Source organism: Ochlerotatus camptorhynchus, unplaced genomic scaffold (assembly GCF_037179485.1).
Source record: "Ochlerotatus camptorhynchus isolate MF236.1 unplaced genomic scaffold, CSIRO-AGI_Acam_v1.1 ptg000040l, whole genome shotgun sequence".
Lineage (NCBI taxonomy): Eukaryota > Metazoa > Arthropoda > Insecta > Diptera > Culicidae > Ochlerotatus > Ochlerotatus camptorhynchus.
In genome coordinates, this window is record NW_027040531.1 from 2,139,832 (window position 1) to 2,155,757 (window position 15,926).

The 15,926-nt window shown below is 41.6% G+C and overlaps 1 protein-coding gene and 2 long non-coding RNA genes across 3 annotated transcripts in view; 2 read left to right on the forward strand and 1 right to left on the reverse strand.

Annotated features, from left to right (window-relative positions):
• The window catches only part of LOC135713122 (uncharacterized), a 388,886-nt gene that overhangs the window by 336,816 nt on the left and 36,144 nt on the right, over positions 1 to 15,926 (forward strand). The window lies entirely within an intron of this gene.
• Positions 3,080 to 6,567, forward strand: LOC135712570 (uncharacterized). The gene is made up of 2 exons (XR_010518656.1): positions 3,080 to 3,983; positions 4,227 to 6,567. It is a non-coding gene; the product is annotated as an uncharacterized LOC135712570 (long non-coding RNA).
• LOC135712636 (tropomyosin-like) lies at positions 6,602 to 7,821 on the reverse strand. The gene is made up of 5 exons (XM_065235594.1): positions 7,693 to 7,821; positions 7,433 to 7,639; positions 7,197 to 7,369; positions 6,886 to 7,126; positions 6,602 to 6,820 (listed from the first exon to the last, which is right to left on the reverse strand). Exons 1-5 carry the CDS (start codon positions 7,789 to 7,791, stop codon positions 6,602 to 6,604), a joined length of 939 nt encoding a protein of 312 aa, XP_065091666.1. The 5' UTR covers positions 7,792 to 7,821.

The window sequence follows — 15,926 nt, forward strand, 5'->3', positions numbered from 1 at the left end:
AAATCGGAAATCATTAGAAAGTTACACTCAGTATTTTTTCGCTATTTAGCAGCTATCTGAGACAATAAGTACTATTACTAAATCAGCGACAGATCGGTTGATGAAACCCGAAGGGAGGTGCGGCCATTTAGCCATTGTAAATTTACTATTTAGGACATTTTCAGTTACTTTGCCACTGATGCAATTGGTAGGATGTTTGAAGGTAATTATTCGATGATTTATTTATGTACAGCTTAACTTTGATTGCAATAATTAGTAATAAATTTACTTAGATTTGTTTCATATATTTGTTCATCTTTTAAAGAAAAAAAATATCATTGCAATATGAAAAAAATGATGTTTATGCGGCACAAATAGCAGTACTGGACAAACTTATACATGTGATCTTGGAAGTAAGTTTACCTTTTGCCCAACAAGATTTTTCAAACATTAAATAGCAGTGATGCAAAATATCATGACACTCACTCGACACCTGTCAACGCATCAACCGACTATCGCCTTACAGAACGTTTTGTCACGCAGTGAGAGGTAGAGCCATGGCAAACAACAATCACTAGTAATGGTCGCTGCTCACAGGCAAAACGTAACACTCGCTAATGATGATGTAAACCACAACGAAAACAGTGAAGACTTCTTCAGTACGATGATGAGAAAAAGTGCAACGACAGAAGAAAATGAAAACAATGCCTACGCATTCCAAGTTCATCTCGACACGTGCGACTGTGTGAGATACAAACAAAACTGGCAAAATTAAACGGAAGTTGTTGGGCACACTCACCAACACACTCACATAAGCAAGCAAAACACAACTGCTTCAAAACGAGCACAGTTGAGTGTCGTGATTTTCGGGAATGACCATATCGATGACGGATCACCACCGAAGACGACATTCACCAGTTGCCTTTTACTTCTTTCGTCAACTTGATAGATGGTAATGGAGAGTGCTTCGACAAGCACATTGATAGGAATGTACTAAGCGTTACTACCATCAACTGTTTGACGATCGTGATTGTGATAGGTCGCAACTCTGCCAAACAGGCTTGATGAAGTCTCACTTGCGAGTCTGAAATGAACCGAGCGCAGCATTTTTCTGAGGAGCTATAATTCCTACTAACAAATCATTCCACCGAGCCTCACAGCGTGCTAGTTGTCGTGTCTCTATTCTAGGAGGAATTTCTTCTACCTTCTCGGAGGAATTTCTTCGACCCTCTCGGGGGAATTTCATCTACCCTCTCGGGGAAATTTCACCTACCCTCTCGGGGTGAATTTCAGCTGGTGGTCCGGATCGAGGTTTCCAGCCTCAGTCACGGTTCCACGAATCTGCTGCTACCTCTGTTGGTCCGCTAGTGCCGCTATCCCTTCTGCTGGTGGTCCTTTGCTGGTCGTCCGCTCTCTCGACAGTCCGTCATAAGAATGCCGTCAACGAGTAGTAAAATTTACATTTATTTTCTGGGTTTTTATGTTTCAACATTTGATTTAACATTTCAATTGGTTAGCCTTTGGCTCTTCATCTTTGTTCTAGTTAATTGGTTATTCTAATGTGATGATTGCGTTTAGCGCTAATTTACAGGATACCCTTTGTGGGATTGTTTTGGTTTGAATTTAAAAATTTGATAACCTACCTACTTGAGCACCTAACTACTTAAACTAGGTTGCCAAATCACGAATGATCTGGTGGTTTGATCGCAGACAGGCGACTCTGAACCTTTCCAGCGTGGAAGTCTTTCGCTCCTCGAATGTTTGAAGACCGGCCAGGTGGTGAATCTCAGAATTACGAGTTTGCGGTGGACTGTTAAGGATCATTCTGAGGATCTTGTTTTGGATCCTCTGAAGCTTTAAGTGGTGACACTTAGCACAACTCTCCCAGATTGGCATACCATACTCAATAGCAGGCAGAATGATTTGTTTGTGGACAGGAACAGGGTGGACTTCCTGTTTATCAGAGGGTAGAGCGACCTGATCAAGATGTTACACTTGGTGGATGTCTTGTCCACATGGGATCGGAATAGCAATTTGCTATCGAGGGTGAGACCAAGGTAGACTACTTCACTCGACCATTCAATAGGAGTGCTATCAAGATGGATCTTGACGTTAGCAGGCGGAACAAGCCGAGGTGAATTCGAGTATGGAAACAGAATGGTTTGTGTTTTTGCTGCATTGATACAAATCTTCCATCTTTTAAAATAGTCGGACAACACATCCAGGCCTGATTGTAGTTTACTCGCCAGAGCACGGATCACTCGACCCTTATAGATGATGGAGGTGTCATCTGCAAACATAGACAGGATACCACAGGGGAGGAACGTCTCACGTGAAAATGTTGAATAGGATAGGCCCAAGCAGGCTACCCTGAGGGACCCCTGCATCAACGTTGAACGTATCAGAGGGGACATTGTTCAAGTAGACCTGGAATGATCTGCCCGACAAGTAGTTTTTGATGATCTTCACGAGGTAGATCGGAAAGTTGTATCGATGCAGCTTGTACACTAGACCATCATGCCAGACAATGTCGAACGCCTTCTCGACGTCCAACAATGCCATGGCAGATGTATTGGAAACGGACTTGTTCCGCTTGATGATGTTAGTAACCCGTGCGAGTTGGTGGATGGTAGAGTGGCCTTTCCTAAACCCGAATTGCTCTTTGAGAAAGATGTTATTATCACTTGAAAACACCAGCAGACGGCTGAGTATCAATTTTTCGAATAGCTACGAGATGGAGGACAAGAGGCTGATGGGGCGATAGCTTTTGGCACTGGTAGGATCTTTGCCAGGCTTGTGTATTGGAATCACTTTGGCTAACTTCCAGCATGCAGGGAAGTAGCCAAGCTCCAAACATTTCAGTGCTAACATTTGAAAACGGCGCAAACGCCATTTGTAAACAAATGGTTTGTGGGCCCTTTACTCGCTACCCGAAGAACGCCCACGCAAACCAACAGCATCGTCAGGAAGGGGAAAATTTCCCCTACCCGATGTTGCTGTTGTGTCGCGTGGGTGTACTTCAAGTAGTGAGTAAAGGGCCCACAAACCATTTGTTTACAAATGGCTTTTGTGCCGTTTTCAAATGTTAGCACTGATTTGTTGAAGATAACGGTAAGATGGTTGAAGAAGTCAATACTCAAGTTTTTCAACTCGAGGTTGACTACACCATCCATACCCGCAGCCTTCATGTTTTTAGTACTTCTAATAGCTGTTAGCGCCGTCAAAGAGCTTAGGTACCTCATATTTGTACCTCTAGCGGTATCAAAATTCCAGAACCAATCAGATTCCGTTTACATACGGTCTATCACGCTTCACGCTCACTCGACTCTACTCATTTCTATTCCACACTAACTTTTTCTACTACACTAGCGAAGGGGGATAAAACGGAAGTGAGATTTACTGTCATTCATTTTCACGTTTTCCTTCACTCGCTTTAACTCTCACCCTGCACTCTATTTCAATTCTACTCAGTGGCTGAGTAGAATTGTATTCTTTTTTCTTTTTATCTCACGGAAATTCTATTCACTTGCAACTTAAAAATGAATTTTCTCTGTCACTGAGTAAACTCCCTTTCGAATTGCTCCTCAGTAACATTTCCGTGAGATAAGGAGAGAGCAATAAAATTATACTCAGTCATGATCAAAGCGAGGGGGGCGACACATCTAAATCTCAATTTTAGATGCTCAAAAAATCTCACGCTAGCGAATCAATCTTCGAAAAATCTTCTTGCATTTCTCGCATCTACATGCATCGTGCATCATCTTTTTGCAGGAAATCTTCAGAATCGTCATCAATCTTCTTTCTATCTACTCAGAGTGCGAGCAGCTAGCCACAGCACAACACAATCTTTCCTGCAGGCGTAGATAGAGTCGTCCCCCTCGGATCAAAGTCGGTAGTTTTATCAGTTTTAGCGCATAATATGAAAGTAGATGCCAGTTGATGGTGGATAGCGTTTCTATCTCAAAATTGACGACTATCCATATGGGACTGATATGCGCTGTTAGGCGAGGGGGACGACTCTATCTACGATGCAGAAAAAATTGTGTTATGCTGTGGCTAGCTGCACGCACGCTGAGTAGATAGAAAGAAGATTGTTGACGATTCTGAAGATTTCCTGCAAGAAGATGATGCGCGATGCAAGTAGATGCGACAAATGAAAGAAGATTTTTCGAAGATTGATTCGCTAGTGTGAGATTTGTTGAGCATCTAAACTTGAGATTTAGATGTGTCGCCCCCCTCGCTGTTAGGCAGTATAGTATGAAGGAATCAATTTCACTCCCACTGCTATCAAATCAAGATGTTGACCTATACGGAAGTCTTCCACCTCCCAAAGTTGATGGTTACGTGTTGATAAAATCCGAACATCACGGTACCTAATGAGTGAGGATCAAGCTTAATCTCCAGAATGATTGGTATTTTTTTTAGAGATTCTACTAATATTTCAATTTCCGTATTCTGTACAAAAAAACAGCGACGACAACAAATAAAGAAGACAAATCTGCTAGTATACAAGAGAAAAATACAGTGGCACTGCAATGAAGCAGAGGTAGAATTACTGCTTTAAAGAACTCACACATCGCTCAATTTAAGTAGATAGGTATTTTTGCTTTTCATATCCTTCTTATTCATCTTCTTCTTCTTCTTCTTCTTCTTCTTCCTTTTCTTCTTCTTCTTCTTCTTCGCATTTCAAGCTTATTGCTAATCGTATATTAGCTTATTTTATAATATTCAGTCTTCTAGATGACCTTCCACAGTTATTAATAGAGAGCTTTCGATGCCTGTATAATTTTTGCATTTGTATAATTGTGTACAATCATTCATACTCTATGCCCAGGGAAGTCGAGGAATTATCCAACCCGAAAAATTCCTAGACCGGACCGGAAATCGAACCCAGCTACCTCCAGCATGGTCTTGCTTTGTAGCTCCGCCTTTATCGGCTGAGCTAAGGGAGGCCCCATATCCGTTCAAAGTTTTTACCTTTGCGCCGTAGATGATAGAATTGAGTCTGTATCCATATCAGTGTCTGTTTTTATCATTTACCATCACACGCACGGAGTAGCGCTTCAACCCAGTGTAGATGAATTGCGTTCGTTTTGAATATCTTCGCTGTGAAGTACAAGCGAAACGAACAAATGAGTTCATTATACATCAACGACTATGCGTTTGTTGATATTCACCACTGCTTGATTATCCAACCCAAAAAATCAAAATCAGAAGCGATCCTCAAAAGCAAAATAATCAAATTCATTTTGGGCAAACTGATTATTTTGAATATTGTCGACTCCAGAGCCTAAAATCAATTCAGCATGAGGCAATAATTTGCTATCAATCTGTGTATAAAAACCAACACAACACGTTCTACAGCGCTGTATTTGTGTGATATTAAAATAATCATTTTGCATTTGATCCTCAAACCAGCCCCACCAAGATAAAGATGGATATTGATATTGACATCCAGCCACGAATGAACAAAAACAAATGTTGACCTTGATACTCAGAGGTTGCCTAGATCAAGAGAATGTGTTTATGTCAAAATTCAAATTCCTGCAGGTAGTTGGTCTATCTGTTAAGGTTGTCTTCATTTTCAGCTAGGTTAAGTGTAGAAGGAATGATTTTTTCAGCACTGATCCATATATTCTGGTCAAATGTAGAGAAATGTTCGAATACATCGTTTTGGTTTTCCGACCTAGTTGTCCAGTACTGCAATTTATCCGCAAACCGCACTTAATTGAATAAATTCTCCCTACGGTTTAAGTTCTATCTCCGTTCACCTTAAATATCGAGCCGAATTCTAAATACATTTCAACAAACAACTAGAATAGAGAGAGTAAATATCGAAAACTAGAACAACAAGAAAAAAAATCAGCAAAACACCCAACATTCACTGAAAACTCCAAGAAAATGTAGCTTTAAATGTGGACAATAAAATGATAGCCATTCGAAAACATCAAACCCTACTTACACAAAAAAAAACATCCTCACTCACACACACACCATGCGCATATGTATATCGGTGGGAAAATAAAGCAGAACCCAGAAGCAGAAAAAAATCAAATACAATATCAGTAGCAAATGATAGAAGCGATCAAAGCGACAAAACCTAGCCGAATCTGAACCAAGTTTGAACTATAAGAGAAAACCTTAATAACGCCAAGCGAGAGTACTGTGTTTAAATACAAATGTTGATTACTTGTTTAGGGATTTCAGTTACGATATATAGACTATTGCAAAACTCCAGCCAGAGACCACGCGAGGGTGGAAGCGGAGAAAGGAAGATATTCATCTACGTATGCATTGTTTTGTGTTTCCGTTCAACATTGGAATTTAATGAATCCTAAATATACAAACATAGCCGACTTAGTCAAGCGAAACTGTTCTAAAACTATTTCCGTTAGCTGAAAGTGGAAGTTTTGTTCAAACTCGAAAGTTACTGATTATTCTCAAACTAAGCAGAATCAAGTTCTAATCAATTAAAAATGAAGAAAACAGAAGATAAATCGCATTTACCGAAGTGGTCCCCAAGAAACCGCTTCAATAAAAGTTTGTAAAATTGACCTGACAGAGAAAATATAACTAATTTGCAGAAAAGTAATTAAGTTGACTTTATTGGAAAGAAATACCTTCAAGAGGATGCTTCCATTGATTCGACATCGGTAGATTTCGAATGCTTTTCGATTGGTTCGTTGCTGCTGTTGTTGTTGCATGGGTTGACTGCAACATCCAGCTGTTTGGTGAGACAATCCTGAAGAGCCAGCAGTGAAGAAATGTCAGCTCTCAACTTAACATTCGCTTCACGTTCCTGTTCCAGTTCTCCATTGATCACTTTCAAGTGCTCTTCAAACTGAAAAATGGGTTACAAAGGTTTTGTTTGAAGTTTCCTTGCCGGATTACAATGACAGATCGAACCTTTACATATGAATCCTCCTCATTTTCTGCTGCACCATTCCCATCAGTCTTCGACGAAATTGACAGAAGTTTTGCCTCCAAATCCACTATTCTCCGCATGAAAACAATACTATCGGATTGCATCTTCATCAGACTGCTCTTGCTGTTGGCAACTGCGACAGCGGCTTCTTCAGCTAACTTGTTCGACGACTCGGCCGTTTCACTGAGCACCACGTGTTCAGCTTCCAGCTTTTGCAAATGACTTATCAAAACAAGCATTAACCAACGTAATAGCAGTGCCCTAAAAAGACCCATTTCTCCTCTTCACATACCTATTGAGAGTATCCATCGCCTTCCAGATTCGATCGGCAGTTTCGCCGGGTTGATTCTGCGTTCCCTGCAGAACCTTCATTTGGTCCCGTAGTTTGTTGTTGTCCCGTGTCAGTTCCATAATCTTCACCTGAGACGCCTGCATCTTTGCCTGCAACCGTTCGTTGTCGTTCGTCTGCAATGAACCGTATTAAAATGTCACGTGCATCAACATAACCTCAACCGTGCTCAAACTCACCAACGCTTCCAGCTGCACATTCTGCCGGGCAGCATTTTCCATGAATCCATTCCGGATTGAGTCCTTTTGATTGAGCGCGTCCAGTGCAATTTTCAGTTGATCCCGAAGGTCTGTTAATTCTCGATTGAAATTTTTCGCATCTTGCTCCAGCGTGGCTTTTGCTCGATTAGAATCATCCAGAGCAGATTTCAGCGAGTTAACCTCATTCTAGACGGTTGTTGGCAATCAATTCTTATTCGAAGCAGGAAAAAAACACTCACCCGTCTTGATTGCAGCTCACAGATGCAGTTGATCAGTCGATTTCGGATGGCATCCAGATCGAAATCGTTTCTGGCCAATTGAAATTCCTGGTCGTCCATTGTGGTTAGCGTATAAATTATGCGTTCCGATTCCGAATGAGCTCCAAAGTGTTGATATTTAGTTATGGTCGCAGCAAACATTGACAAATTGGGTTGCGTTTCAACTATGGTTACTCACCTATACAATCAGGAATGCCAATTTTGAATTTGCTCATTTTCGTTCAATGGAATAAATGACAAATAGAGGGAACGACATATGTCAACGGCTGATTGCTTTAAAAAAGTATTGAATAACATATTGAGTGCACTGTTACATTGTAACATGACAAGCTTATAAGCAATTGTTACCTAAAATTACGCAAGCTACGGAAGTTACTGCCGACCGTCTTTCATGTCGCATGCTTGCGATGAGGTAATTTTTAAATGGATTATAAACTTAAGTTGGAAATGGAATGAAAGCAAACGGAAAGAACAAACAGTTTGGACTACATGGAGGGCATTGCATTGCATTGTTCGTATAGCGTACTGAATTTGAATTCTTAATTTCTTCTTTTGTTTTCTTTCTGTCTTACTATTCCTGGACCACTATGCATTGAAGCTAGCATTGAAGGGAAAATTTGTGCAAGTTACAAATGTTGACTCCAAAATATATTCTTATTTCAAAGTCTAAAAACTCTAAGGCTTCCAAAGTGTGACTATGGCATTACCAAACACTCCCGGGTAACTAGCTTATTAGCATGAGGCCCCTGAACTTTGTAGCAGGTCCGGCATGTTACTGGGTATCCGCAGGGGCTACGCGGACAAAGTATGAAAACACAGGAACATTCACATTTTCTAAAACAATTTAGTCCTTAGGGTTGATGCATATATTATCTCACGCTCTAGTGGGGGGGGGGGGGGGGGGTCTAAGACTATGTGACAAGCAATGTATTAGGTATAGGCAAAACGTCACGATAGGGGGGTGGGGGGTAAATTTCTTCTCGATTTAGCGTGACATAATTAATGCATGGACCCTTTTCTGTGGCGTGTGGGTGTGGTTTTTCCATATATGTGGCCTATGTGCGAGAGTTTAAATTGGCAATGTACTCACTGCTGCAACGGGATCTCCTACGGCGTCGCGACGCTGGCGATGGCCCACACGGCTACTCCTGCACTACCGTGTGGCCGGAAACTTGCGGCGCGGGCTGGTGGCGTTCATCAGCGACATACGGCTCAGCATGCGTTGCTGGCTCTTTTGGCTGGCAGGCGTCTTCGTCGAGCCACAGAGAACAGACATCCAAGTCAAATTCATAAAGTGTGTAAGAAATTTAACTGCTATTAAGAATAGACATTTGAAACTAGCAATATCGTGGTAGCGCTAGTGTCGCTGCCCATCGACGTCGATGACCGGCAGACTCCATCTTAAAATAAATGTCAAAATTGTTGTGAGCGAAACATTGTTTGTTCAAAACCGATAAGAACATGGGTCTCAAGTGCGAGTTTTATTGGTGTGCAAATGAACAAGGCGTTACCAAGCGAAAATCTTGCTGAATTAACCACTTCATTCGAACAGTTAAAATGACATTTACTACCACTCGAACTTTGAAATAAAACATTATTTTGAGACTTTTTCTTCTAGAACCACGAGAAAAGTAGCCAACATTTGTGCGTTTCATAAAAAAAATAGAAATTAGTTGGTCCAGTTATGTGTAGTCGCTGGTAGAAAGTCACGCCAAAACTGCTTGACAAAGTGGTCAATTGCCCCTTGACTTCCGAGCCGAGCCGTGTGAGACCGTTTTATTTTACAGTACGAGGTCCTGAGAATTATCACGATTCAGTAAGGGAAATTTCCGTCAGTATAATAAAAATCAAAATTCTATTGCATCCCAACAAACAATTGTTTATTGAAGAAACGGCTTCTTTGTTTTCATTAGGAAAATTTTTGTGTATACACCGAAAAAAGTTTTCATATAGTTTCACATGAATTCTTACATAAATCACATAAATTTCACTGGACACATAAGGTTCATGTGATTTTGTATTGCGATTCCCAATTATGAGATCACATGAAAGTTATGTGAAATTCCAATGGATATTTTCCATTGGAAATGTGATTTATTTTTTGAGTGTACGTATACGTGACGTAGTGTGCGTGCGATAAACGTTAGCAATCTCTATAAATATAGCGACTATAGAAATTTTCACGTCCGGTTGTAGTGGTGTGATATGTGAGAGCTAGCGCTGGCGATGGTGTCTTCGAAGCTGCCTATCACTGCAAGTATCCTATTAGTAACGGCAATCCCCGCTCTGACGAATCTTCAATCCCTAGGACTGCGCCTCTAGCAAGTAATACTGCACCTGCTTCTTCGAATGTCCTGATGTACTACCAAAATGTTGGTGGGATCAACAGCTCTCTCGCCGAGTACCAATTGGCCTTCAGCGACGGTTCCTATGATGTTTACGCACATTCCGAAACCTGGCTCAATGGGCATACCTCAACGAATCAGTTGTTTGGCGAATCATATTCCGTTTATCGACAAGACCGGTCGCCTTCGAATAGCAACAAAAGCACTGGAGGTGGTGTTTTGCTAGCTGTTCGCTCGAGTTCGGCGGTTGAGCAAATATGGATCGCAATTGCCACTGTCGATGCAACACTCTACCTATGCGTTGTGTATATTCCCCCTGATCGAGTAAACGATGAATCTTTGATCGAAAAGCATATCGATTCGCTTAACTGGGTGGTTTCGCAGTTAGGACCAAGAGACAACGTTATCATCCTAGGCGATTTCAACTTGAGCTCGATCTCTTGGCAGCGTAGTTCACATGGTTCCCTGTACCCGATTACATCACGATCCTCGATTAGCCTGGCATCACGGAAGCTGTTTGATGCGTATAGCACCGCTGGACTTAGACAAATGAGTGGAATTGCAAATGAAAACAATCGTACGCTTGATTTATGCTTCGTCAGTGAGGAACTTTGCGAGCACAGCACAGTTATGCAAGGTCCATCACCGCTCGTTAAAATCTGCAGGCATCATCCTCCTTTACTGATGGAATTTAAGATAAGTCCACAGCAACGCTTCCAAGATACCTCTGAAAGCATCGCCTATGGCTTCAACAGCATGAACGAGTTCCTCGCACATGTCGATTGGGACAAGGTGCTTCCAAATTGTTATGCCAACCTCGCTGCGTCGACCATATCTGGTATCCTGTGGTATGCTATCGATCAGTTCGTTCCCGTGAAGTCTAGACACGAGCCGGCTAAGCCAGCCTGGTCAAATGCTGACCTCAAGCATTTTAAAACTGTGAAGCGGGCAGCTCTCAGACGACATAGTAAGTATCGCACGGACTCCACGAGAACGAGATATATGGCGGCGAGCACTGAATACAACCAACTTAATAATCGTTGGTACAACGCATATCAGGATAATCTGCAAAGGCGCTTCAAGACAAATCCCAGAAGTTTTTGGCGTTACGTCAATGACCAACGGATGGAATCCGGACTGCCCTCTACGATGACCAACGGATTGTTCGAAGCTGATTCCACCACTGACATTGCCGACCTGTTCCGTTCTCAATTCAGCAATGTTTTCACTAATGAACACATCGACCCGCAGGATGTAGCCGTCGCCACCAGAAATTTTCCTCGACTTTCGGTTTCTGGGCTACAGTTGGTGATCACGAACGATATGGTTATATCAGCCGGAAAGGATTTAAAATCCTCCACGGGATGTGGTCCGGATGGGATTCCATCGCTTGTCCTCAAAAGCTGCGCGGATACACTTGCAACACCATTAGCAAGAGTATTCAACCTATCTTTGGCTACTGGTGTATTCCCAAACTGCTGGAAGCAGTCGTATGTTTTCCCAGTTTTCAAGAAAGGCTGCAAGTGGATTGTTTCGAACTATCGGGGCATAGCTGCGTTGAGCGCCACTTCTAAGATGTTTGAGGTGATCGTTCTGCATAAGCTGGTTCAGAACTACGCACACTACATTTCGGTTGATCAGCACGGATTTATGCCTAACCGTTCAACGACAACTAATTTGACTTGTTTCACTTCGTTCGTGATCCGCCAAATAGAAAATGGTCAACAAGTAGACGCTATTTACACAGACTTATCCGCGGCGTTTGATAAAATGAATCATCAAATCGAAGTTGCTAAATTCGACAAGCTGGGAATGAACAGTAACTTGCTTTCCTGGCTTCGATCCTACCTAACCGGTCGAAGTATGTCCGTCAAAATTGGAGACCACGTTTCGCCCTCCTTTCCGGTTTGGTCCGGTGTTACCCAAGGAAGTCACTTGGGGCCGTTTCTATTCCTGCTGTATATGAACGATGTCAATTTCATCTTGAAATGCCTAAAACTCTCGTATGCCGATGACCTGAAGCTTTACTGCATGATTAAGCAACCACAAGACGCGTTTTTTCTGCAACAATAACTGGAAGCCTTCGCTGAATGGTGCCATATTAATCGAATGTCGCTGAACGTGTCTCGGTTATTTCATTTGGCCGCAAGCAATCACTCTTCCATTTTAGCTATGCTTTGGGAGGCGTGAATCTACAACGTGATTCGACAGTGAAGGACCTGGGGATTCTGGTTAATACAAAATTAACCTTCAAGGATCACGTCGCGTACGTTGTGTCTAAAGCCTCATCGCAACTAGGATTTTTATTTCGCTTTGCAAAAAAGTTCAAGGACGTTTACTTGCCTAAAAGCTTTATACCACTCAATTGTGCGCCCTATCTTGGATTATTCGTCTATCGTCTGGTTTACCAGAATGAAATTCAACGCATCGAAGCGCAAAATTCGTCCGGTTCGCTCTACGTCATCTTAGGTGGAGAGATCCATTCAACCTGCCCAGTTATGAAAGCCGTTGTCTACTTATAAATCTGGAATTACTAGAAGCAAGACGCAACGTGGCAAAAGCGCAATGACGTTTATATAAAGTCTGGGCCAAAGGGCTAGTGTTAGTGAAATGTGCAAATGTTTAGTGGTGTTCGTATTTTATTGCAATGTTTATCTTTTTACACGAAACAGCTGTTGGCAGTGACGTATTTCTATCTGTTCGGTGATGTTCAGCAATGTTTACAACATTTTTGCTTCTAACACCAGCAATCTGCCTGTTGGCCCAGACCTTATATAAATGTCATTGGCAAAAGCGTGCTTTGTTGGGGATCTTCTGCAAGGCCACATTGACAGTCCTACGCTTCTTAGTCTCTTGGACATCAACACACGTCGTCGCAATCTTCGGCTGCACTCGTTTATCACCATCCCTCCGGCAAGAACTAATTATCCGTTATTTTCAATCGATGATCCTTATTATTGTGCTTGCCGAAATGCTTCGTGTTGGAGCTATTAATTTTGCCCCGCTAGATTGCATTCCTGGTCCATAGTGCATGGGTAGGAAGGACGAGAATAGTCGCTAAATTCATAGCCTGGCGGATAGAATTTCGATCTATCAAAAAGCGGAACCTATTCAATATATTTTAGACCAACAATTGAAAAGGTACTATCAACTGTTATAAACGCAAATTACCGGCATCATCGGATAAGGGAAACTTTCCCCAACCTATGTTTGGTGTTAGTTTGCGTAGGCGAGCCTTGAGTCACGAGAAAAGGGTTTCCGAAGTTTTGTTCGCAATATCTGATGTGCTCTTTTCTGTTGTTGGTCGTGATTTGCTCGATTGGTTCCGCTATTTGACAGCTCAATTGGTTCCCGAGATTCTATCCGTCAGACTATGAATATAGCGATTATAGGACGAGGATGTAAGCTCCCTAGAGCAGAATTTTTCTATGAGCTAACGCATGTACAGAGAAAACATTCTAAATTTCAATGGTAATGTAACCCATGCACGCAAACATTCATTGTTATTGTTATTGTTATTGCTCAGTTCACACCCTGGCAGGCTACTGCCTACCGATCTGCACTTAAGCCAGGCATGAACCTACGGAAATTTAGTCGTGGCCTATGCTAGACCGTATAGCATAACGACTTTCCTTTCACTAGCAGGCTTTTTGGTCCCACTAGCGTCCGATTAGGGGATAGTAAGAGATTAAAAGAATAAAGAAGAGAGATAGAGGATGTTGACACGTTGGCTTGTTGTGCAACATCAAGTTTGTTCGCTTTCATTCCGTTCCAAGGGACAACGTCCATCGTCGTCGTACTAAAATACCTGGGAACATCCAGAGGTGCACAGGGCCAACGTGAAAGACTTCCATTCTGGGCAGCTGCTTGACCTGGGCGCTGGGCCCAAGTCAAATTCCTATCGGCTTGCTTAATTTACTTGTTGACGCTCCGCCGCCTTAGTATTTGCCTTTGCTGCGATGTTCTGGCGGAATTTAATTCATAATCAAACGCTTGCCTGCAGACTTCGTTTCTATTGCTATCGGCTTCTGTTGACATTTACATCTGAGATCCATTTGTGAGGCCACCAGCCACAAGATATATACCGCAGGCAGCGGTTGATGACATCTGCAGCTTTTGGGTGTTCTACACTGGTGCTGCACAGATTCCACGTTTTAATCGAAGTTTCGAATTTTGGTACGTTCACCAATCTGATTTGATGTCCGCATTTGTGTAAATGTCATATTATCACCGACCTTATTACCATCACCTTGGTGTGTGGCATCAGGTGTACGCTCCTCTGTGTTTTCGTTACCAAGGCAGTTACAGGGCTGTTACAAGATTTTCTAAATTTGATCCGCGAAATCCGCGATTTTTGAAAAGAAATCCGCGACTTCAAAAACTAATCTGCGCCAAAAAAAAATAATTTTCATTGCCTAAAAATAGCATTTGTATACTACTACATGGCATTTTAAGCTTATAGCATATTAGATTTTTGCCTGCTCTCAACTTAGCGTTCTTTGAAGTACTTTCACATTTTAATTGAGAGCTTTCTATGCCCGTACCATCCTATGCCCAAGAAAATAGAGAAATAGTCCAAGCCGAAAAATTAAAAGACCGGACGTGAATCGAACTCAGTCGCCTCCAGCATGGACTTGCTTTGTAGCTGCGCTTTTACCGACTGAGCTAAAGGAGTATCGTTTGTAACCTTTAATTTTTTTTTAAATTACATTGTATCATCTTCAGTTATTTATGTATTGTATAAATTCTGAGTAATTAGTGAACATAATAAAACACCCTTACATTGAAATATGTCCAAACAGATTCATAGTGTCTATATGGATAATGTTTAATTATTTCCACGTATACCAGATGATCTAGGTTCTCCAAATCGTCCTGCAGTTCAGATGATTTGTTTTACTAGATCAACAAAGACTAGGATAATATCTGTAGTATCGAAATACCGATTTGGAAATCCTAGAACATTTGGCATACACGTTGGCATGATCCACATAGACACTGCAAATTTGTGTGGCCATATTTCGATACTACAGGTATTGAATTAGTCTTGGGCAAGAAATCAAAAATTTCTCCAAATGACAAAATGACAAGCGATCAACGAACCGAATAATAACGCTATGTCAGAAGTGGAGAACAATAATGATATAATCTTCTTCCTTCTTTTTCATGACAAGCAGCCCGTGCGACTCAACTCACTCGGGGATGTAGAAGGAAACGAGCAAATTGTTGGCAAACTGCTCCACGAAGTAAAGCCGAACATGATACACGTGTGTTAATGGGAATTTTTGTGTTATGTCTTTTCTCGATTCATATCAAGCTATGTCCTCATCCGTGTATATTGCAACAAAGCAGGCAAGCAATATATCATTATCCTTCTAACACTCGGATCGAGCTATGTTACAGAGCGAGTTTGTCATGGTAGTCGTAGCAACCATTTTGTCTGTATCGTTGGTTGCTTTATGTATTTGGATTCGCTGGTCTTGGGTGATCTAGTATAAAAATAATCTGATCTCCAGAATGATTTCAGAACCTATAACATCTTGTATACGTAGCAATAGGTCGGGTACAATCCACATTGACACTTTGAATCTGTTTGGACATATTTCGATACTACAGACATTATTGGAGTCTTGGTTTATATAGTAGAAAAAATCAACTGAACTCCAGGACGATTTGGAGAACCTAGAATATCCGGTATACATGGCATTTACTCGCATATATACGATTCGTTTACGATTTGACAACGAAAAATGCTATGTTCACATTGGAAAAAAAGGAAAATGACTTACATTGGACAGACCTCAGGAAATTTCCGTGTAAATCCGGTGGGACCTATTGAATTGAGATCAT